We start from the raw sequence: 26,155 nt of genomic DNA on the forward strand, positions 1-26,155 counted from the left end.
TATCATTATTAGTGCCCTCAATTTTACTCCTACATAATAATTTGCACTAAAATTTGTCTTCACTTTCACACATCTCTTTTAAACTATTAATTTTAATAAATTTGGTTAGAGGAAAATGCTAATCTTATAGTAAGCACATGCCATGAAATTTTTCATAATAATTTTATATCACACATGGTAAAAGTTACTACTATCTAATATTAAGGATGTCATACAAATGCCAAATGGCATGTCTTCCTTCATTCCCCACCGGCTGTTCGTGCGGGCCCTGCCATACCGATCTAACCAACCAGGATTCGCATGCTTCCTGTTAAAGCCAACGTTGTGTTGAGGGAGAGGGAGAGAGCAGTCATGTCCTTCTTCTTCAAGCCCTCGCGGGCTCGACCGACCCCTGCGGAGCTTGTGAAGGCGATTAGGGACAGTTTCCTCGCCCTTGATACAAAGACAGCTGCTAAGGTTATCGCCCCTCTCAACTGTTAAATTCATCGCCTTTACACGATTTTTTGCTCCTTTGCCCCTTAATAATTTGTACTAGTATGCGTGCTCTTTTCTCTCATGGGATTTTCTCTTTCAATTGCTAAAGTTTTTACCTTGTTCCGAAATGGACATCTATTTCCATGGTTGCTGTAAAATTTGGAACTTTTTGATGTTCTGTGTTGGAACTTATGAAAGCCCATTGATGTTTCCTGGATGATTTTCGTGTTTCTTCTGTCTTGGCAATGATTCATTGTACACGTTTTAAATATTTTGTATTTTTGGCTTGTTGATCTCATGAGCTAAATCTGTTTTGTGTAGGGATTATAAATTGTAAATAAGTAGTATTGTGTGTTTGATTGCTAGATAAATACTCTATAGGATCTTCAAAAAAGGGAAAAAAAACCATGCTTTAGTGTTATATTGTTAGGTTGGAATTTGGTTTTGAACATCAGTGGTTGTTCTGTTCTGGAGAAGATTAAGTCGGTGAAGATTAGTATTTCTTATCAAGATTTGGTGATATTGAAATTAAGGTTGGAAGGATTCCTGGTTGATATGCATAAGATGTAATCTAACTTAGTTTTGATATAATTCTGTGCATCTGTTATGGAGTTCTTCCTAATTTAGGGGGAGGATAGATTGTGATTAAGGAAGATTAGACAAGTTAGATTAGCTAATTTGGCCAACCGAACAGAATAAAATCAGTACTATTTGGTGGGATTATACACATACATTTATGTTTATTTTAAAAAAATTAAGTATCTTTGTCATATGATAAGTAGTGGCATCCAAACAGTAATGTACAACAATAACATCCCCTAAACTTTCCAGCCAATTTTGTGCGGTGTTATTTGCATATCTGCACTCTTTCATGATTGTTGGCCACTTATGACTACAATTGTGCCAAATACACAAATCAAAATCATCTAATAAGGAAAAAAAAGACCTGTTAGTTGTATCAAAGGCTCATGTTCAACTTATTTGTTAGTCATCTTATTCGGGACTGTTTCCTTTTAAGCTTAATTTCTTTAACCTTCAAACAACCTTTTTTCCAAGTAGCATTTTCATTTATGTTGGACGTTGTTTGCCTTAATCAGATGCTTTGTATATTCTAAGAAACAAAGAGCCAGCTCCTCAGGGTAAGATTGATGTTCTTTTGAACCTTGCCCATGGATTATTCCATCCTTCGAGTTTCACTTTTTTTACATAGAATCTAGGCCATTAATTGTGCTATCTTTAGAGATTTCTATTGTTCGAAATGGACAGTGTAGCCAAATATTGGTTTGTTACACCATGAAAGTTAAAAGCCATTCAAATGCAAAGTGTAAGACAATGGTGAGTGCTATCCTTTAATGTATGAATACCCTCTTCTTTATCGATTTTTCAATATTTGATTATATTGCTTTATTTACTCCTGTGCATACTAACTTAGACGGGCATGCTACATTAGTAAGTTCTTCACTTCAAAATTATTCTGATGAAGAACCAGCTGAGGAACTTCATTTCAGTATCCAACTTGAAAATGATACATCAACTATGACTTGCACTATTTATTTTCCCCTTAAGGAGAAATATTAAGATAGTTCTAACTTCTGCCGTATACTTCTAATGCTATGCAAACTACAAAATTTCTTAGAACCATATATATGTGAGCAAATAATGCAGATCAAATTTTATTAAGCATTTCTTAGCAATGCTTGGAAACGTTGAATATTTTTAATATATAATTTATTTTTTATTTATAATTTTTGTTAACATTTGTATTTATCTTGTCAGGCACTTGAAGATGTTGAGAAGAATATTGTTTCCATGAGACAAATGCTATCTGGTGATGGGGAAGCTGAGCCAAGTCAAGAACAGATCTCACTAATAGCCCTTGAAATTTGCAAGGAGGATGTTCTTTCCCTTTTTGTCCAAAAGCTGCCATCATTGGGATGGGATGTAAGTTCATTGTTTGTGATACATTTTATTTTTTTTAAGTAGATAGAGCTGATTGGAGCTTATTTGACAGGCCAGAAAAGATTTAGTGCATTGTTGGGGCATATTGTTGCGGCAAAAGGTTGATTCTACATATTCTTGTGTGGAATATATTGAGAACCATTTAGATCTCCTGGATTTTCTTGTTATTTGGTGAGTAATTACTGAATAGTTATGTTTAGTGATTTTCTACTCTTCTATTGAAAATCTACTGTACTATTTTGGATATCATAATGTACTATTTTGGATCTCAGTTCATTAGGAAACAATTTGATAGATTATATATATATCTATATATATATATATATCTATATATATATATATAAAGATATATAGTATTTCGAGCGAAAACGATATATATATATATGCCGCTTTACTATGTTGAACTTCTTCTAGTTAGTCAAAACTGCTTAATGATCTATTTTGCATGTTCAGCTTCCTGCTAAAATAATATATTGATATTTAGGCGTAACATGATTTCTCTTGTTAAGCACATCAGGTACATAAAGTTCCTGTGTTGCCTTGATCAAGAAATTTGGTGAATGTTGAGAACCTGTTGAGGATATTGCCTTGATCAATGTTAACTCTATTTGTAGATGGAATGTAACATGAGATGCTATTTATTCATACCTGAAGTCCTTGTTTACTAAAGTGAACCTACTATTATAGGGTAATCATGGTACTGCCATAGCCGAATTTAATTTGCTAATTAAAAACCACTTTGGATGCTGAAATTTGCTAATTCTCATCTTTTTATTCATTTAAGTGGAAGTTATTAGCAACTGATGTGATGGCATGGCTTTACCTTAAACATTGCATATCCTTTACTTAACAGCCATCGTCAGTTTATTCACAACTGCTGAAGCCATGGTACTGCCATGGCATCAACTCAATTTCTCAAAACCTGTATCATCTTGAATGACTTAGCTTTAAATACAATCCTAGTTAAACAATTTTATCCCTCGGGTGTCCAGTCTGAGTGATTTCTGGGTTAAAGTAAGTTATCTTTTAATTGATCTTTTCTTTCATAAAAAATGGTCTTACTTGCAAAATGTTGGAGGTGTAGATTTAGATGTCATCCGGACTTTAACAAGTTATGTGAGATGTTGAAGTTGGTCTTTTCAGAGGACTAGTAACCTGCAAATTAGTAATTTGATACATGCTTGCAAGGGTGATGAAGATGTATTGGATTATTGTAAATACAAAAATAGAGTTTTGCCATGTAATGAAGTTATTGGGAAGGTCTTAAAAGTTGTGCTTAAAAAAAATAGTCTATATTGGAAAATTGGTTATATTATATACTAGAAAGATCTAATATTGAGTCAGTTTTTTTTATGCTTGGGATCCTATTTGGCAAATATTGTGTAGCAAAAGAACATTCTTATGATTTTTCTAAGCTCAAGTGGATGTCATCAAGGATCGGAAATTTATTTGCTTGTCACTATGGATAAAAGAAGGTGCAAAAATATGTTGAGTTATCAAAGTTGTACGGCGAGTATTGACTAGTATCATAAATAATTATGATAGATTGCAAAGTTTTAATTTTTTTTTTAAAGAGCATAAATCGGCTCTCATTTTATTAACACAAAGAAAAATAACAAGACCGGGAAAGAGGTCCTAACTCACACACCCTAAAAAAAAGGACCTCTTTCCAAAAAAGAAAAATAAAACACAACCACCAACTAAAAATACAAAACACCAAAGCAAAGAAAAAACCAAAAAACAATTAAGAAACATAAGAAACAAAAAAGCAAACTGAACCAAAACAACAGGAATAGTTTTGGAAATCACATCATAATTCAAATTAGATCCAAGCTTAGCTGCCCAATGAGCCACCAAGTTCCCTTCTCTTTTAGTATGATTCCATATGATATGTAAGTTCTTGGACAAATCATTAATTCTTTTCATCTGCAGATTAATACTCCAATGATGTTCATCTTGAAATCTGCAATACTTCCATAAACTTAAAGAGTTAGTTTTAAAAACAATAAATTTCCATCCAATTTTCTAAAGACCAAAAACCACCGCATCAGCCTCTGTAACCAGAGGAGAAACAATAATAGTCTTAGTCGCAAACCAATAGAGAATAGAACCCATAGAGTCACGACAAACACCCCCCACACTAGCACTATTAACCTTCCAGCAACCATCAATATTAATCTTAATATAAGGTGCACAAGGTTTACACCAATGCAGCAAAGTAATATTCTTATTAGAGGAGCAAATAGGAATAGACAAATTATGCATCATACAAGCCATCCTACTCGTAATCTTCTTATTAGGGGTAAAAAATTTGATTCCTTTCATAAGAAAAGATAAAATCTTGCCAACCGTGTGAAGAATATTAGCCTCACCTTTCCCATACTTAATATCATTACGAGTAAGCCAAACAAACCACATAATAACAAGAGGGATAACAACAAATAAACCATTGCCTTTATGTCTCTAGGAATATAAAATATCAGAAATACTAGCATACTGAGAAAAAAAATTCAACAATTTTAATTTCATAGTAACCTGTTTCAAAATCTCTACAGTAAATATACAGCTAGAAAAAAGGTGAAGACTATTCTCCTCATGATTCCTACAAAGAACACAACAAGAAGGAAGTCGTAACCCCTTCAACTTAAGCAAATCATCAATAGGTAAAAAATTATGCAAAACTCTCCAAACAAAGAAAGATATGGAAGGTTTGACCCATGGATTCCAAATCCAGTGAAGGTCCAAACCTTGAAAGTCCTGAAAAGAGTTAGCAAAGCTTTTAGCAACAGAATCCCCCTTCTTACCTTTGATCTTAGGTACATCAATGTTACCACTGTTAATAGGAATAGAAGATATAAAAAAAGAGCATCATCACTATGAACTATCCTATTAAGCTCATTAAAACATCATCGATTCTCATACCAAAGATCCTTGACTTTAATATCAATAGCCACGTGACCACCATAAGAATCAACTAAAGCCCCCTTCCCCATCCAATCATCAAACTAAAAAGCATAATCACCTTTACCAATATCCCAACAAATAAGATCATTAGAAATTCTGGCAACTTTAAGCATTTCACGCCAAATAAAAGAATCTTTCTTATTATAAGTAATAGAAAGAGGATGTATATTCAAACTATTTAACATGCATTAAAGTAGCCCAAAGAGAATTATTCTTACGAAATTTATACCAAAGCTTCATATAATTAATCTTAATAGAATCAGTTAAGCTACGAAAACCAAGACCACCCTTCTCAATGGGTTTACAAAGCTTCTGCCATCTAGTCCAGTGCATCTTAGTATTACCATTACCTTCCCAAAGGAATTTATTAAAGAGATTTTTAATTTTTTTAATAACATCCTGGGGAATATCCATAATTTGCAAAAAAATAAAGAGGAAGAGAAGTAAGAACACTTTTGAGAAGAGTGATACGATCTTCAAAAGAAAGAAATTTATTTTCCCAAAATAAAATCTTATGTCTGATTTTATCAAATAAATTTAAACAAAGGCTACTTCTCATTTTACCTTTATTAAAAGTGAAACCCAAATATTTCAGAGGCAGCATAGCTTTACTGCAACCAGTATAATCCAAAATCCAATTATTTTTAGCAACAGGGATTCTCTTGGAACAATGGAGGAAACATTTAGAAGTATTAAAATTTAAACCAGAGACCTTCTGAAAATCAACAAGAGTGACCCAAACTTTCCTAATAGAAAATTTATTACTATTAGTAAAGATCATAAGATCATCAGCAAAACTTAAATGAGAAATACTCATACCACCTTTGTGAATATAATTGACTCTAGGATAGATCTTAAACAAAGCATTTAAACATCTCGATAAATAATCAAAAGCAAGAATAAAAAGATAACGAGATAGGGGATCTCCCTGTCTTATACCTTTATAAGCTTTGAAGAAACCATATTTGTTCCCATTAATAAGAAGAGAATAATAGTTGTTGTTAAGAGTACGAAAAATAGGATTGCAAAAAGTATCATTAAAGCCATTAGCACGATGAATATTCATAATAAAATCCCAATGTATTGTATCAAAAGCTTTCTTAATATCTATTTTAAAAATAATATTCCCTCCTCTGCACTCCTTATCAATATCCATAAGGAGCTCTTGGACAATAAGGGCATTATCACTATCTGTCTGCCTTTAAAAAAAGCAGACTGATTCAGACAGATAAGTTTATTTAAAATAGGTTGCAATCTCTTAACAATAATTTTAGAAATAATCTTAGATAAAAGAATATTCAAGCTTATGAGTCTGAAAGCATCCCAAGAGTTAGCAGTGTTAACTTTAGGGATCAAGACAATATTAGAGGATTTAAAATACTTAGGCAAATCATGACCACGGAAAAAATCTTGAATAACCAATACAACATCAGCCTGAATAATATTACAACCATGTTTATAGAATTCAACCGTGAAACCATTAGGGCCAGCTGCTTTGCCAACCTCCATTTCATTAATGATATCTTTAATCTCTGCATGACTAGGAATACAAGTAAGTAACGAGTTATCAAACAAAGGAACATCATTATAAAGAGAAATATCTTAAGATTACATCAATGATAAAATAACTTCTTATTTTTCATATTGGTTTTTAAAATGAAAAAGTGAAAAGCTAAAATAATGGAATAAAAATTTTTGAAGATAAGAGGCTTATAATTTGAATAACTAAGACTAATTACGTGCATATAATTTTAGTGGATGTGGAATTTGAAGTTATCAATGAATATTCATAAAAATCAAGCTTCGGTCAAAAAATAGTGATATTATAAGACAACTTATATAGTTAAAACCTTAGTAGTTACATTGAAGAATTATGTTGTACTATGTGATGGAGATTTAAACATAAGTGCGAGTTCTTGGAGAAAGCCAGCAATAACTATAGTGAGAAAACTTGATATTTTTTCATATTAAAGAGTTTTATATATGATAACCAAGTTAAACTTTAATGGTATATTTTATTATAGAGTTTAAGACTTCAATGTATGTAATAGTTAATTTCCTCTACATATTGAGAGAGTACTATCAATTAAGGGGCCAGCTTGGTTAGCTTCATATTTTAGGGTACTTTGTATAATGACATTCCATTTATTTAACTCTTCACTATGATTTACTGTGAGGTGAATTGGGTATGTGGTAGATTGCAAGCCCTATCAACAGTTTAAAAGTCCTAGAGTGAACATGTAGCTTCAAGTTAGGGAATTATTTGTTATAGGTAAGGGCATTAATTTAGGGAGATAATTTCGACTATTGGCACTCAGTCAAGGAGCTTAATATGACTATTGTTTTAGAATTAATGAGCTTTTGTGATCGTGGGATGCCCTTTTAGGAGCAAATAAGGAGTACGGTGATATTTTGATTAGGGCTTATATTTTTTGTACCTTTAGTTTGCTTTGTTAGAATGGACTTGCTTTTACTTTTACAACATGGCTCAAATGCATGAGGATAGCCAAATTGATTGTATATAAGCAATTTGTGGTTTACACTAAAAGTGATGATTCCAATAACATATTGTTTGCTTTATTTTGTCAAGGTTTTGTCGGGTTGAAAGCCATTTGTATTGATATTTCCACTTAGGGTGTATTTATTTTATCTTGGAGTGCATTTATGCACTAGTACACATTTCAATCCACATGATATTTGTACCTCTTCATGTAAACATTGATATATCCTGAAGGTGCACCAGTTACCAAGCATATCGTTTGATAAAACTTAGAGAAATCAATACCTTGTCATGTTTATTGATGCATTATGTGTCTTTTGTATTTCAAGACTAGGGCTCGTGGTAGAGGAGAAAAATTATAATAAAGAGGGAGAAATCATTGGAATTAAGAGCTAAAAGAGAAAGAAGATATAATAGAGAAAGGAATCTCTTTATTGTCATTTAATCATTAATCTAACTAATATACATTCAACTCCAATTTATAGAAGTTTGATTATAAGGCAGCCAACTAATTTAAATTCAAGCCTAGATTACTTCTAAAAACCCTACTATCTAATTGAAAATTAAAGACAACTCTAACAAATAAACCCAATGAAGCATACATAAATTCTTAAATAAGTCAGAATGATAGAATAATCTAAAATAATTTTCTTTTTATTGCAACTATTCCCATGGGGTTGAATTTTTTTTTTAAATTTCCATGGGGTTGATTGAACTCTTCTCTTGAAGAATAATGTGGACATCTTTTTTGGAGAATCTGGTTTCCATGGCGAAGCTAGAGGAACTGATCCATAAGCACTTCTTATATTAATATGTGTAGTATAAATTGAAGTAGAATATAGAGGCTTTAGATTTACATCTTCATTCATTATAGACCTTTCTTAAAGCAATACCATAGAAGACGGATTAAACCAACACACCTTGAGTGGAAATAGAAAATAATTTCAACCTATAGACATGAAGAGGAATCTTGCAATAATATAAAAACCTATGATTCAACCAATGTCATCATCTTAATAATAAAAAATATATTGCCAGATTATGTACGACTTCAAATTTTGGTTTATGAATAGTTTTGAGCTCAATCTTAAGGTTAGAATAAAAAACATACTAAATTAATGATGAAAGATCACCATGATCACTAAATTCATTTGTAGAGCATTAATCATCACCCTAATGATCCTTCTAGAGTAACTTATGAAGATCAGGTATTTAATTTAATGTAGATGTCACTAATACTACAATTATTCAAATTTATACTTGAATTGAAATATTAGCAGTTTTAGAAATTGGTGTATGATATGTTCTACCATCATAATAACATGGTTTTTTAATTGGAATGGATGTGAAGATTATATACATGACTATCATAAGATCAATATTGATTTATTGATAATATCCATATTCTTCAGGAGACATTGGATCATCATTAGAATTAAAATGGCTTAATATTTGTATGTTTTGAAGTTGATTTAAAATATTTATGACACTATCGATGATTATAATGACAGTAATGGCTATAATTTGACTCATTATAATCTTGAGAATCTATGTATGATGATTGTATAATTCCTGGTTAGATTTATCAAGTGTTTTTTGGCAATATTTTGATAAATTATTATCGAACATACTTATAATGGTATTACTTAGTATAGTAAATGATTTATATGGGTTGTACTTATTTGAAGCATATTTTTCACCTATATCTATATCATATACATAACTGTATTGCATACTTAGATGCTTATGAACTTGATAAAAAATGTTAATAAATTCTTAGCATTAATTTCAATGCAAATAAGCAGAATTTGCAGCTTGTAGGAAAATTTTTTATGTTTTAATATATCTCACAAAAATATATTTTTTATTTTCTTGCTTGATAAATTTCATGGTGGTGTCAATAGTAATGGTAAGATGGCCAAGTTTTATATATAATTACCTTCTAAAATTTCAACTATGATGCTATTTGAAGTAGGTGATTGTTGTTCTGATACCAATTTGTGGAGATTTCGTTGACTTTGTTGAGGATTCTTCAAGTTTGATACTAATTGATGCATAATAAAAAAGATATATGATGCCAATTTAGTTATGATAAATTTTTGTTGATTTTCTTCATTTTGGAACTTTTGATGCCTTGAATTTGTCTCATTTCTCTTCAAATTCGAGGTAATTGTTGAAAGGAGGTTTTTGAGGGGAAAAAAATAAGGTTCAAGACTTGATTATTATAGCCTCACATTAGTGTAGGCTTGGGTATTATTTTGGGAGCTATAATACATTCAGCTATAACAAACGCAAATCATTATAACATTTTACAGGATCATATTAAGAGAGACATAGTGGTGGAAATCTTGCAAGTTTGATTCGTTTATTCAATAATCTAATAGAACCTATTTAACTCCTATTTATAGAGATATGTTTAGAAAATAAAACTATCAAATTTAAATTCAAATCTATTTAAACGTAAATTTATTTTATCTAATTTAAAATTAATGATAATCATAAAAATTAAATACAGTGAATATAATAAAATTAAAATAAGTCCTAAAATATTTTACATGCTAGAATGTTCTCGAGATAATCTTCGTGTTGCATTAAGCATCATTGCAATTTGCTACCCTTGGGACATTTTGGACACATCTTCAAAGGGATCATGGATGCCTTAGTGTTTATTGACTTAATTTATGGTTAATCGCACATGGACATAATATCTTTTATTGAATTGGTTTTGCATGTTTATTTATGCATCCACACATTTGTTACTACAATTGATATTTATAGGCTCTTCTGTGTAGTTTCACTTTTTGAGGTCTTTTAATGGTTCAACATAATTTTTTAATAAACTAGCTGAAGTACATTCTCGCCGTTTTCAGTATGACGGACTCAAGCTAGTTTCAAGATTGTTGCAAGTCAACCTTGCTATCTACGAACCCAAGAATTAATTAAGCATTTCAGGGATATTGTGAAAAATTCTTTATTTTTAATGTTTTATTAAAAAATTTCTTCTTTAGTTATATTTGTAAAAGTTTCAAAATTTTAAAGCCATATATGGATGAAATAAATGGAATTTTGTTATTTTCTTATGGCCAATGGATTTTGTGCAATTTTGAAAGTTTATTTTGTAATTTAAAAAATTCTTAAGTATTATTTTGATACAAATTACTAGATAACTTTATTTTTAAAGTTAATTGCTTGAAGGTTATAGTTATTTAAATTTTTGTAATGTATCTTTGCAATTTTGCAATTGCTTGGGGTCTATTGGAACCTCGGTTTATTGAATTGGTCAACAAGGTGTAACTCACAAACCCTTGATTTGTTGAGTAAGTCAAAGATGTGTGGCTCGTTTGATGATCCAGTAGGCTCTCAAAGTGACCAGTTTTTGTCTTTGGCTATCATAGTATTCAATTTGCAGATTTAAATACCCTTTCATTTGGTACTTTCAATTTTGATGGTAAAATGTTTGTAATCAAATATAAGTCTATGCTCCTAGTTTTATTTTCATTCTAGTTTGTTCCTAGTTTTTGCGGTGAGTGCATTGCCTTATGAAGCTTGACTTATTTAACAATGTGTTTGGACAGTTATAATAACAAAGAGATTGCACTGAATTGCGGCAGCATGTTGAGGGAATGCGTTAAATATTCAACACTTGCGAAGTAAGCTTCATGCATCCATTGTTTTTTAAGGTCTTATGTTTACACTCTATCCAGCTGATCAAAACATTATGGGCTTTTAGTAACGATTCAATATTTTTGTATTGTGCTAAAATTTTTCTTAAGATGTATATCTTTTCCTTAGGACTTTACTTTTGCTCCATCTTTAAGTTTCGTTAGTATTCTGAAGAACTGCTGGTTTTTCATGAACTGCTTTAGTTTTCATGATTCATGGGTTCCGGCATATATATTTATTTACACAAACTACTTCTTTTTCATGAATCATTTACATCTAGCCATGTTTTATATGACCAGTCATTTTCCATTTATAAGAATTGTTTTCTTGCTTATGTGTAATGCTTGTCTAGATTACAGAAGTTTCACGGTTTCTACTCTGTTTTGAGTGCTTGAAAGCCTAGATTGCCCTGTTTAGTTATTTGGTGGTTATGGAAAAGTGGAGAATTCAACTTTTTTTTTGACTAGCGGGGGGAATTTCAACCCATAGCATGTTTTCATCCTTCTTGACTGGTGTGTCACACTCCCTATTTTCAAGAATAATTGGCAAGCTAACCATGGGAAAAGAAGATTCTAGAGAAGACCAAAATATAAAGAGCAATCCAACTGACTCTAGAAGATTCCACGTCATGGGAAAAGAAGATTCTAGAGAAGACCAAAATGTAAAGAGCAATCCAACTGACTCTAGAAGATTCCACGTCATTTTAGAAAAAAACTAGAAAGAAAGAAATTATTCCAAGGAGTTCTAGAAGGTTCCATATAATTTCAGAAATACGCTAAAATCAAGCTTCAAGATAACTCTAGAATATTCTGAAAAGTTTTAGAAGCATGTCTATGTAAAGAACATTGTAGAACTATCTAGAAGATAGTATATTCTAATATAATCTACAAAGTTTCCTTAGGCTTCGGGGAGGACTATAAATGAAAGTCCCTCCCTCTCATTTGTATCCATCCAAGAAACATTTGAGGTTCCTAAGTTTTCAAGTGTTGTAATTACTCTCTCAGTGAAGTGTTTCTTTCTCCAATTCTTCTCCCTATTCTTCTTTCAATAGTGTTTTGTGCTTACAAGTCTAAGCATAGTGAGGGCTAGGCTGATTTATTGCCAAGGAAGAGCGCTAAAGTCACATGGGTGATTTGAGATAAGTAAGTCCATGACAGTTGGTATCATAGCCTTGATTCGACAGTATGACAAAGAGCGTCAGAGAGCTTGTAATGGAGTCTGAAGCCACTAATGTGAAATCATCTCAACAAGGGCGAGGTCTTCAGGATCAACGAGATCCAACTGCATCCAAACCACATGGGAGGTTCAAGGAGATCATGCACGATTTTGATTCGCGTCTCGCTCGGGTGGAGGAGGCAATGGATGACATGGAGGCCTAGAGGATCTTGACCAAAATGTTGATGGATTTGAGAAGGAGGACATCACAATCCATTTGACGATTAGAGGCATGATGCTCCTAAGATACAAGAGGACTTGATGGGAGAGATCCAGGAGGTACGGAGAGCCCATGAAGACGAGATGAGCGATGTACATGCTAGTTTGGAGGAGATGTATGGAGACATTTTGCGATAGCGACATCCACCAACCATCATACCTTTGAAGCCAAGCGTATTGAAGTGCCAAAACAAAAGAGTTTTGGAGGAGCTTGCAACGCAAAGGAACTGAACAATTTCTTATGAGGACTTGAGTAATATTTTGGAGCGACAAGGATTACAGATGGCAAGATGCAAAGAATATAATTTGCAACTCTTTATCTCTCAGAAATTGCAATATTGTGGTGGAGAAGAAGGCAATGAGATATAGAGAAAGGTATGTGCACTATATCCACTTTTGATGACTTTAAGAAAGAGTTAAAGAGGCAATTCTATCCCGAAAATGCGGAGGATGAGGCCAGAGCCCGGTTGCGAAGACTCAAGCAAACTGGATCAGTTCGAGAATATATTAAGAAGTTTACTAGTCTGTTCCTTGAAATTCCCGACATGACTGACAATGATGCTCTTTTCAACTTCCTGGATGGACTCTAACAGTGGGCAAAGACTGAACTTAGGAGGCGTGGAGTGCAAGATCTTGTCACTGCCATAGCAGTCGCCCAAAGCCTAATTGATTACTCAAAAGAGTCCATAAAGCCTAAAGATAAGAAGAGTGTCTATGTCAAAGATGGTGAAGATAAAGATCAACACAAGCAATAGACCCGCCACAAATCGATTTTATCGAAGGCAAAAGACAAATGAAAGTGTAATAAAAATAAAACCAAACCGCATAAGAACTGCTTTCTTTGTGGAGGACCTCACTGGGCAAAGGATTACCCTCGGAAGAAGGCTAAACTCTCTCCTTGCAAGCCATCGGGAGAAAGAAGATGGTGATATGACGACACAAGTGGGGACTATAAAACTGATGAATGGGATGCAAGCTCCAACAAAACCCCAAGCAAATGGGTTACTCTTTGTGGAGGTCGTAATAGGCGGGAAGACCACAAGAGCGACACGAGTGCTTCTCACAATTTCATCTCCACCGAAGAAGCAAAAGGATTGGGTTTGCAGACGACTCAAGAAGGAGGCTCCATCAAGGTGGTCAATTCAGTAGGAAGACCAATCTGTGGAATAACAAGAGGAGTGAAGACTAGTATTGGAGGGTCAAATACCTTAGACTTCTTTGTCATTTCGATATATGGTTTTAAAATTGTTCTAGGGCTAGATTTCTTGGAGCAAGCAAGAGCGCTCTGATACCTTTTACTAAGAGCATGGCATCATGGAGGGCAACCCAACTTGCCTAGTACCGACAACAAGAACTAGCAAGCAAGAAGCCAAAATGCTATCGTCCATTTAATTTAAGAATGACATCTGACGAGATAAGGAGAGTTACTTAGCTATTCTTCATGACTCCAATGAAGAAGGAAAGACCCGAAAAGACATGCCAAGAGAAGTGGTGGCAGTGCTTGAGGAATATAAAGGTGTTTCACCACTAGAATTACTAAACGAACTACCACCAAAGAGGAAGATAAATCAACAGGCCGAGCTGGAACCAGGGAATGAGCCGCTAGCCATGAAACCTTGCTCCCTACAACCAAGCGCGAGATAGAAAGCCCAACCTTCTTCAAATTTGCCAAATTCTGGAATGAGCAAAGGGAGTTAGCTCGAGCCATATTACATAAGGCTACAAGAAGAATGAAGACGTGGGCGAACAAGAAAATGAGACATGAAGATTTATGGAAAACAAAAAAACTGACAGTATCAAGTTGATGCCGCAATGAGGGCATTGCGAGCTTAAGTAGGGGAGATACTCATCTTTAAAAGTAATTGAAAAGCTAACCATGTGAAAGGAAGATTCTAGAGAAGGCCAGAATGTAGAGAGCATCCAAGGGACTCTAAAAAATTCCACGACATTCTATAAAAAAACTAAAAACAAGGAAATTATTCCAACGAATTCTAGAATGTTCCATATAATCCTAGAAATATGCTGAACAAAGCAAGCTTAAAGAGAACTCTAGAATATTATGGAAAGTTCTAGAAACATGTATATGTAAAGAACAATGTAGTATTATCTAGAAGATATTATATTCTAATGTAATCTAGAAAGTTCCCTTAGGCTTGGAGAGGACTATAAATAGAAGTTTCTCCCACTCATTTGTATCCATCCAAGAGACATCCAAGGTTCCTTAGCATTCAATTGTTGTAATCATACTTCCTTAGTGTAGTGTTTCTGCCTCCAATACTTCTCGTAATTCTTTTTCCAAGATTGTTTTGTGCTTACAATCCAAGCGTAGTGAGGGTTAGGCTGATTTAGGGCCAAGGAAGAGCGCAAAAGCCACACGTGTGACTTGAGATAAGTCAGTCTATGACAAGTAGGCCTCAGTTATGAATTTATGTGGCCGAATCCTTTTGCACTTTGGTTGTCTTTGAAGGAGCATTCAAATTTTATTAGTAATAATTATTTGGCCAAATCCTGTTGGGCCTTGGTTGTCTCTTTTGTAATGAATTTTTCAAGAAACCTACAATCTCTGATTACCACAAGCCTAAGAGCTTTATCCAACTCAACAAAGAAATTATATGTTGCACAATAGCCCAACAATTTTTTTCATATTTTGATGTGATATTTAATCCATTCCTGCAGCTTAGAAGTTTGTTAGGAGCTGCACTTGGTATTAGGCTTCTATTTTGGTGACACTCCCTACCGTCTTTTGATCATCCTCATTGATTTTAGGATGACATAGGATTAGGTCCAAATAATTCCTCGCATTATAGGAGTCTTGTACCACATTTTAGCCGTGACAGCCCTACCATAACTTTTATAGATGCAATTTGACAAGTTGAGTTTATTGAAGAACTTGAGAAATGTGTGCAGAGTAGTGAAAAACAGGTTTTAAGTATTCGAACAACAAGATTAGCATTTGATGTGCACTCTAAAGCCAATGAAAAAGTTCTCATCACATAATCTTTGATACCCAAATGCAAAGACGGGTTCTAAGGTTCAAGTGTGGAATCTGAGCATAAAAAGACCAAACGAGAGAGTTGATGTGAAAGAAAGTAGTCATCCGTACACAAGTAACAGTTGTAAGGCATTCATGGAGTTTTCATTAGATAACAGTTGAAATTTATATATCAAAATTTCAAATGAGACCAGGAATGATGAAGCTGTAAATAATATTATTATAATTGGCCCATTGGCTGAAAACTATAACAAGAAAGGAATGCAAATAGCTATTACACTAAGCTAACTCGGCCTCTTTCACTACACCACTGAGACTATATTCTAACCCTTGCCTTGTACAAAACCTTCATTTGCAATTTTTAAATCAACTTGGTGGGAAATATTTAGGAGGAAATAATATCATAATAAAATAAACATTGCATGACTAAGGTTAGCGCAATATAACATGATGAAGAATTAACTCAATATAATTAAGACTTATTAAGGAAACATGATTTCCATTGACAATAGCAATTCTTATCATTCAAATCATCCGGATCATGCAAAGCGAATTGCCTAAACCGAATGAGTAAATCATAAAAATGAAGTTGCTATCACATGCTATATCCTAAGATTAAACTACATCTAAGATGATAGTATCTGCTTTGGTGGGGTGTAGCATGAAATTTCCTTTTTTGTATTAGGGGGTGTGAAAAGTCACTCTGTGCCCCAACATTTCCCATTTCGGCAGCGGACAGGCTTCACCATGCATGCCAGATAGGCTTCACAAAGTTAATCATTTTTGTTTTCATGTTGAAGTTTAAAAAAAAAAAATAGATGTACTATATGTGGCACTTATCCATGCCTTTTAATACGGTTTTCATTTTGTGATGAGATGTTCAAATAAAGTTATCCTTATTCTCAGAGAGATGGAGAAAGTGATTTTTGTAGTTCTCTCTATGGTCATGAAACCATGGAAGTGGCGCATCACATAGTGATTTTCATTGTGCTCTTCATTTGGTTTTGTGAATTATTTTTTCCTTTATTCCTATCAACCTACCATAACTTATATTTCAGCCAGAAGTGATGTTAACTTAGGAACAGAAATAAATGGAAGTGCTTTCAGCTAGAACACGTGTGGTTCTTGTGTTAGGATATGCTAAAGAGGAGTCTTCATGCTTTTCCCTGAGTGGTGATTTGGGTACCCTAAACCCTAAAACGCAATTCTGTCCCTTCAGTCACCCTCGGCAGTTCGGTTGCTGCATTATCACGTGCTCCGATTTTGTTATATTTTTTTTAATTAATTTTCTTGACCTTTCTCTGTATTTGATTGTAGTCCCACTTTGCTTGATAGAAATGATGAGTGAGAAGGTGATTACGATTGTTACTGCTGGAAGGAATTCGTTCCCTTTACTCCCAACATTTTCCTTACTCCCAAGGGTACCATTCCTTCGGTTCTAAATAGATAATACACAGTGCTTAGCTAAATTAGCTTGATTTCCAACAATAACTAAGACTGATGCTGTAGGAAGAGGGGTCGATTATACTCTGCCAAACACTCCAGATCCAAGTATAATGATTTCTTTACCAAATACAATGTCACATTGACTTACAAGAAAAACTGTGTAGAAGGGTCGCTCAAAGTCACTATGGGTTGCTGATATATTTTTTTTTCTTTTTTTTTTCTGGAATTTATGTTAATCTGTATGAAATACATCAACAGAATGATTCTGCTATCACTTAGATCATAAAAACAGATTCAGGTTTTGATGTTGATGAATAATGTCTAATTTTTATGCTTGTAACATTTGATGACTTTCATAATAGAAATATATAACATTAATAAATAGGTAGCTTTGTACTGGAAGTTCATTGCTATTTTTTTGATTGACTTTCTCTCTTTGACAAATAAGTTTTGATTTTTATTATCTCATGCATTTTGATTTGTAGTGCTCTTTCAGATATGTTCTGGAGTCAACAAGCTTCGAACTATTCTTTAAATACGTGGAATTGCCAAACTTTGATATTGCTTCTGATGCTCTTGCTACTTTCAAGGCCAGTTTTTTCTTTAATGACTTTTAATTAAGATTTGTTGATTACGAGATTCTGCAAGCTACTTTTTATTTGTTGATTTGTTCTGATTGTTAAAAAAAAATTTCAGGACTTGCTCACTAAACATGAGACAGAAGTTTCTCAATTCTTAAGTACCCACTATGAGCAGGTCTGTCAATAGATAATAGTTGTTTTCCTTGATTCTGTGTTTATATGTTTTGTTCTTTTTATCTAAGGATTATTTTTTCAGTTCTTTGAGCTCTATGATAAGCTTTTGTCATCTTCAAACTATGTTACCAAAAGACAATCGTTGAAGGTTAGGAAAAGTATAAATGTAGCTCTGTCTCCCCATAATATTGCCTCTTGGAATAGAAATTAACTAGTGCAATATATTTTAGCTTCTCTCGGAATTTCTTTTGGAAACTCCAAATTCTCAAACAATGAAACGATACATCTCTGAAGTTCGATACTTGAAGACGATGATGGCATTGCTCAAGGTACTATTGCCATTGCTTCTAGTCTCTCTACCTTCTATTTAGTTGCTTTAATATGCATAATATTTCTGATGATTTGATTAAATTGTTCTCCATACGACTTTGCAATCAGCTTGGTATAAGTATTATTAAAATTTGTTATAGTTATTGTTGTTAGGTGCATGGTGAATTGCACGCTTTAGAAGAAAATCTTTTGACTTCATTTGGATGTTTTTAGTAGCATTGATGTGCACTTTGTTTAAAAATGTTAATTTCTGATTAATATGTCTATTTAAGCAATGTCGTGAGTCTTCCCCTCCCTCTATGTTTTCTTGTTCTCCTGATGAATGGAGAGAGTTGATGACTTGTGTCCTATTAGTGAAATTAAATTTGTTATCTTCTTGGGGGTGAAAATGCTTCTCTTTTGATTCCTTTCAGATTTTGGTTATCGATATCTTCTCCTTCCTCTTGCACTTCTTCTTCTTTTTCTTCTTCTTCTGTTTGCATGAATCGGATTCCTTTTGTTTGGGATCCTTGATTCCTTTGCAGATATGCAAGCCACCTTAGAAAAAAAAGAAAAAAAAATACTTTTTCTTTGCGAATATTTTTTTAAGGATTTAATCTTTCACTTCATGACCTGAAAAATGCTTTGAATGTCTGAACATAAATAATTGCAATCGAGATCTCACAAAAGCAAGAAGAAATAAGCTTTTTCGTCTCTTTTACAAGCTTTAACGTCAATGGTTTGTGAGAAAATAATTTCTTAACGAACTAATTGGAGAGCGTATGCAGATTAATTGCTTTAAGCTGTCACTTTTTTGAAAAAAAGATTATAATTTTGTAAGTTTAAATCTTGAAGGTTGCTAACATGCTGCAATATTTATTTATTGGCTGTTTATGCTGGCTGTTTCACATGTTTGCCTATGCTGTTACATTTCTACATTTATTTTCTTCATAGTTTACCATTTTTTTGGTCGCTTTAATGTAGGATTCAAGTAAAAATGTCCAGATATTAGCGTTCCACATTTTCAAGGTGAGTTTTTTTTTTTTGATTTTATGTCAGACAGGTATGGGTTTTTCTATTACCATCAAGCTAACAGGGGATCACAGAATTTTTCTATACTTATAAATATTTATTGAAGCGAACTGGCTTGTGATTTGGTATAACACACTTAGTGCTTGAAAGAAAACAAATGTATGAACTGTAGCATCTGTGTGTATAGAATGGATTACCAGTAATGTTCTGATGAGAGAAAAAATGAACGTTCTCTAGTCTTTGTTAATCTTGACAATGGCCAAAGTAATCTGTTATATTTTGTTTTTTATCCTCCTGACATCTCAGACACGGTTGAATTTGTGTAATATGCTCTAATTTGTTAGACCATCATCATCTCATTATTAAACTTATCTAAACTATTTGGCTTTGGCAAATATGAAATCTCCATATCAATTCTTTTTTTTTATTCTAAATGAGATGCCAATCCTCATGCAAATCCTTTTCAGACATTTAGCTGTTAATTTTAATTTTTTTCCTTTCATATTTGTTCCCTTTGGCATCCACCTGTTTTTTCGGTGTTTTTTTTTCTTTTTAGAAATTGTTTGGGAAGGAAAAATTATTCTTTTTCATTATTCACATATAGGGTATATATATAGGTAAAACAATTCCTCCTAATTTACAATCATACCAGATATATCTAATCTAAATTTGGAAGGGAAATAATTCTAAATTAAAAATAACAAAAAACATAAATAGGAAGAGAATAAAAATTAATTAAAGAGTTTCCAAATTATTTCCCAATTCAATCCTCCATGATAGTTAGGTGGCGGGCTAGCCCACCGAAGGAAGCAAACACTTACTTTTTGATTTTTTACACTTCCTCAAGTTGGGTCGTAGGTGTTGTAGAGACCAAACTTGATATTAAACTCTGAGATGGAACTCAAAGGAAGAGTTTTGGTAAAGACATCAACTTATTGGCGTTTCAGGATGTAGCTTAGCTATATAATTCCACTATTAACATTTTGAGACATGAAGTACTTATCAACTTTGATACCTTTGCTCTTATCATGATGCACATAATTCTTAACAATATTGATAGCTATTTGACTGCCACAAAACTCATGCATAGGCCTATTGGAGGTACACCCCACCCTTAATAAGTTTTTAATCAAGACCCTTTCATTGGTTCTCAAATCAAGTGCCTTATAATTTGATTTTACACTGTTTCTAGAAACAATAGTTTGTTTCTTGCTTCTCCATCTAACTAGTTTTCCTCATACATAGGAGCAATAATTTGTGGTGGACCTTCTTTCAATGAGTTCCCTAGCCCAACATGCATCGTTGTGGACTTCTATCTCTTTATCTGAAAAATTATTCCATAGCCAGAAGTCTTCTTGATAAACTTCAGAATCCTATACGCTATTTTCAAATGCTCTTCATTTGGGTTATTCATGGGTTGACTCACAATGTGGATAGAGTATGCAATATCTGGTATTGAGTGTGACAGGTAGGTGCGTTGTCCTACCAATCTTTGATATATTTCCTTATCCATAAGTACACTTTCTTCTCTTTTATTAGACTTCTTGTTGGGATCCATTGGAGCATCGATAGACTTGCATCCAATCATCCGTCTCCTTTAGTAAATCAAATACATTTCCTCAACATGGCATATATGTATTTAAATTTTTTTGATTTCATTTTCACATCTGATTGTTGTTTTAGTAGATTTGGGATGTATTTCATCTGTGATATAATTAGCATTACTAAAGAAAATGCTAATTATATCTTTTTTAGTAGATCTCTTTGTGACAATATTTTATCCAATCATCCCTATCTTTTTTAGTAGATCTCTTTGTGACAATATTTTTTAGGCCTTTCTTGGAACTTGCTACCTTCATGCCTATAAAATATCTCATGGTTCCTAGGTCCCGAATTTCAAACTCAATGGTAAGTACTTTTTTGGTTTTGAGAATCTCTCTTCATCATCACCAGTAAGAATCATATCATTCACGTATAATATTAGTGCATTAATATTAGCTCACTGAGTGTGTCTTATGAACAGAATATGATCAGTTTGACATTGATAATATCCATTAGATCTCATAGTTTTAGCATATCTTTCAAACCATGCTCTTGGTGATTGCTTAAGCCCATATATAGACTTCCTGAGTTTGAATGCTAGGTGTTTGTTGGAATCATTCTTATACACTTCTTTCATATTTTTGTTCAGGAAGTCATTTTTTATATCAGGTTGATGCAACCCCCATTCCTTCTTAACTGTATGAGAACTCTGATAATGTTGAGTTTGACAGTTGATGCGTAGGTCTCCTAATAGTCAATCCCATATGCTTAAGTGAAATTTTTTTGCAACAAGTCTCGCTTTGAATCTTTTTATACCCTCTATCAGCTTTGTATTTGAACACCAATTTGCATCCAAGTGGCTTATTGTTCTGAGGGAGTTCATTAAGAATCCATTTTTCATTATGCTTCAATGCTTGAATATCCTCTTTAATTGCATTCCTCCATTTTGGATTTTTAAGGGCTTCATGAATGAATTTAGAAATTTGCACACTATTTATGTTAGAAACAAAAGATTTGCAGGATTTGGATAGCTTTCTATACCCGACATACTCCTGAATTTGACAATTAATGCAACTTTCTTTGTCACTTATGTCAGAAGAGAAAGCGGGTAACTCATGATTAGTACACTTTGGACCCAAAATTTCTTTTGAATGTGGACTCTAATAATGTTTTGAGCAGTTTTCTTCCTTCATGTGCACACGTGAAGTTCTTTGTTGTGGATTTCAGGTTGGGTTGGTTGGACATCCTCAACCGAGATAGGAGGGTTATGTAGAGTCGATAGTGAGGCCGTGTAGGTGTCATCTAGTGCATCTTACAATTGATGTTCATTTGAATATCTCTCTTAACATCATATTTAGAGCAGCAGGTGTGATTTTCAAAAAAGTGTACATCCATGGAGTTGTAATATTTTTTGGCAACCAAAGAGTAACACTTATACCCCATTTTATTATAGACATACCCAAGAAAAATACACTTGATAGATTTAAGATCAAGCTTTGTGTGATTTTGGGAATTGATGTGAATAAATAATTCACACTGAAAGATTTTAAGCGGTATAACAGAAATGAAAGCTCTGATGTGAATATATATAACTATCAAAACAAGAAGACATATTTTGAAATTAAGTACCTGACTAGATATTTGATTTATAATATATGTTACAGTAAAAACTGATTCTTCTTAAAAATATTTTGGAAATTGATGGAAAATCATAATTGAGCGAGATACCTTAAGAAGATGTATAATCTTTTTCTCAGCTATCCCATTTTGTTGTGGGGTATTAATATATGAACTCACATGGATAATTTTTTTTAAAGATATGACTCAAGGATGAAATTAAAATATTTCGTTGCATTATCAGTCTTGAGGAGCTGAATTTTGCATTAGAGTTGAGTTTAAAGCATGTCATTGATGGTTTGAAATATTTGAGTTGTTTCAGATTTCTTCTTTGAGAAGGAATACTCACATAGAGGTAGTCCTCTAGAACTTGTCGATCCAACATATTCCATTCCGTCTGATCAATCTTTTTCGACTTTTTTTCCAATAGCAGAAGATGAAATTTCTTCCCATAGAGGTAATCCTTTATCTGCATCCTCCAGTAAACAAAATATGTGTCATTGAACTTTTCGATTCCCGATGTCATCACTTCTTCTCCGCTCATTGTTCTTCCTTAAATTCGAACCCAAGGTTTTGATACCAGTTGTAAAAAACGACGACAATAAAACGAAAAATATAACGAAAAAAATTGTATGCAGAAAAAACACCAGAGCGACATATAGATTTACGTGGTTCGACAAATTTTCTTACGTCCACGGAGCTGCAGAGGATTTTATTTCTTTGAGGAATTGCACCATTAAGCTCTTCGACATTTACAAGAAAATCTTTATTTTTTTTCTCTTCCTTCCTCTCTCTCTTCCTCTCTTTCTCTCTTACAGGACTTGGCTTGACCTAGCTTGGCTAGTTTATGACAAGCCATAAGAGGCTATTTATAGAAATTAGAAGTGCGGTAGGTGAGTGTGGTAGGTGAGTGGTAGGTGGGAAGGTAGGTGAGTGATAAATGATATTCTTAATTAGGAAGCTAATTAAATTACGGTGGACCGGGTCTCCACATTACCAACACACCTAATGAAATAACTCGCAATTCAATCTTTTATGTTAGGTAGGTGGCCCACCTGAGGAAGCAGCTGGTTACTTTCTGATTTTCCATAATTTTACCATTCATTGTTGTTGAATCCCAATCTATCCGGGAAGCATGCCCAAGGAATAGAGCACATCAGAGAGGAAGAGAGAAAACATAGACTTGAGTCATGAACATTAAAATTACGTAACCTTTATTCACGAAATAGATCCTTATTTGCAGGAATGAAGATGTGCAACTACATTCTATACCCCTAGTATAAGTTGACACGATGGGGTTATTTTAGTCTATACATAAATATGACCCAAGGGCCCACAGATGTCCGATCGTAAGAGGGGGATCGAGCAGCATTAGGCCGGGTGGCCATTGGAGTGATGACTTTTCTTCTTGACGGTCGTTTGGTCATGTGTCCATTAGTTCAAGCAGCTCTCAGGCTGGGCAACCATTGGAGCAGCCGACTTTTCTTCAAGCCGGCTGTTAGATCGAGCTACCATTTTCTGAGGACCGAAACTTATAGCTCTGAACCTCGATGGTGCGCCTTGCTCACTCGACCGACTATAGAAGAAGATGTTGGGCTCATCACCGGCGGGCTTCCATTGGAGTGGTAAGCTTTTCTTCCAGACGGTTGTTAGGTCGGGTGGCCATTTGCTGAGGACCAAAATCTACAGTTTTGAAACCGAGTGGTGCTCCTTGCTCACCCGGCCTGACTAGAGTAGGTGTTGGGGGTTCGCGCGAGTCTGATCAGATAGGTTCTTTGGGAGATAATCTTCTCTTATTATTCTTGGGATGTACCACCCTCCCAGTACATTGGAATTGGTCGGTCAAGCGTACGGTCCCGGGTCTTCATTGGTGGGTCCCATGATGCCACATCACTTTTTGCTGGCTGTGAGATACCTTCAAGATTTGTGTTGACACATTTTTGATGTAGATATTAAAGTTCTTTGATTATCTTGCTCTTTGATAGCTACAACTATGATAAGGACAATATATTCTTGATTTTTCAATCACGTTCGTAGTATTCATGACTATTTAATGTGCAATAATTAACTACCTACTTGATTTCTGTGTCAAGGTCATTATAAATAAAGAAAATGACATGTTGAGGCTTATCTTTTAGGCGTTCATTTGGATTGGTCTTTCGTCTTCTCAGTGGTGTCAAGTATGGAGAACAGAAAGCTTCCTAAATCTATTAGCGAGGAGGCTCATGCTTTGGCTATTTAGGCCATGAAGAAGAGGGCCAAGACAACCTCTAAAGGCGTTCGACCTGGTAAGCTTGTTGCGCCTGAGGTCAAAACCTCCAAGCCCGTGGTTGAGATAGGGCTGTCGAACTCAAATAATGACCACCAAGTAGTGCGTTCTTTGAGTGCGGAGGGTGGTTTTTCTTTTAAGAAGTGCCACATGGTCGGAAAGGTTTGTTCCAAAGGATAATCAGACAGAACAACCAATCCGTCCTTTGGTTTTGGTTGAGCTGAAGGTAAGGGAGGATTAGGACCCACCTTTATGTTGATACCCCCTGAGGTTTTGGCCACTAAAGGTCAAGGGGAAGCTATAGATTTTCGCTCGGCGGATGTCCCCCACTAGTCTCTTCTCTTTCGTAGATGGAGCAGGTGAAAGAGGAGGGAGATTGCTTCTTCACCGCCTGTGATTTAGATTAAATGATAGGTCTCTCTTCGGGTGAGGGTGCTAAGACCTCGCTTCCTGTTGAACGTGAAGTTCCCCAAGCTGGTGTTGCAGTGGATTTGGGGTCTGCCGAGGGTTCCAGACGTTTTGGACGACCTCTTGGGGATGGATCATTGTGTCTAGCAGTTGATTCGGCGGGAACGACCTGCGCGCCTGAACCGGCTGGCTTGGCTGAGCTTCATCTTCAGGTTGTCAAGGCTCTGTTGGCTCAAGAAATCGATTTTCTTCAGTTGTGGGATGTGTGGCTAAAGCGTTTAGAGGAGTTAGTTGTGATTCGTGCTCGCGAGGTCGCCCTTCATAAATAGCTGACGTCAGTCAAGGTCGAGTTAGCTGTTGTCCGGGAAAAAGTTTCGGTCTCCTGGCTGTACATTGAAATGAACAAGGTAGACAACGTTAGGATAAGAGATGAGTTAGTATTCAAGCAGTTGTCTCAGTTGGGGTATGTCCCGACTTAGATTGCAACCGATTGTTTTGTAAAGTTTTTTCTTTCTGGCTAAATAATTCTAAACAATGAATTTTATTTTTTGTCGATTGGTTGTAATTGGGTATATTATATATACATATATATATATATATATATATATAGCAGTTGGTCGGTCATTTGCTTGTCAGTTGTAAATCCCTTCTAGTATGGGGTTCGATTCCCTCCGACTGGAGGGCGTGGTACTCGAATTCTTAGGCGTATGAGGGATGGTCGGGGCTCGTATAATAGCCTCCGACCATTCTTATATATATATAATAAATAAATAAATTATATATATATATAT

General features: G+C 34.3%; 1 protein-coding gene across 2 annotated transcripts in view; it reads left to right on the forward strand.

Annotated features, from left to right (window-relative positions):
- The first annotated feature begins 248 nt into the window (after positions 1–248).
- Positions 249–26,155, forward strand: part of LOC110031860 (calcium-binding protein 39) — a 38,575-nt gene continuing 12,668 nt past the window's right edge. The window contains exons 1-9 of one of the 2 annotated variants that reach the window (XM_020735284.1): positions 250–456; positions 2,251–2,415; positions 2,486–2,604; positions 11,473–11,547; positions 17,929–18,022; positions 18,129–18,188; positions 18,270–18,335; positions 18,418–18,516; positions 19,481–19,525. In XM_020735284.1, coding sequence (XP_020590943.1) covers positions 301–456; positions 2,251–2,415; positions 2,486–2,604; positions 11,473–11,547; positions 17,929–18,022; positions 18,129–18,188; positions 18,270–18,335; positions 18,418–18,516; positions 19,481–19,525 — 879 coding nt within the window. In that variant the 5' untranslated portion in view covers positions 250–300. Of the gene's footprint in view, positions 457–2,250; positions 2,416–2,485; positions 2,605–11,472; positions 11,548–17,928; positions 18,023–18,128; positions 18,189–18,269; positions 18,336–18,417; positions 18,517–19,480; positions 19,526–26,155 lie in introns of both variants that reach the window. The other variant, XM_020735285.1, reaches the window with a different exon arrangement.

The sequence above is a fragment of the Phalaenopsis equestris genome, unplaced genomic scaffold, assembly GCF_001263595.1.
Source record: "Phalaenopsis equestris unplaced genomic scaffold, ASM126359v1 Scaffold000854, whole genome shotgun sequence".
NCBI lineage: Eukaryota > Viridiplantae > Streptophyta > Magnoliopsida > Asparagales > Orchidaceae > Phalaenopsis > Phalaenopsis equestris.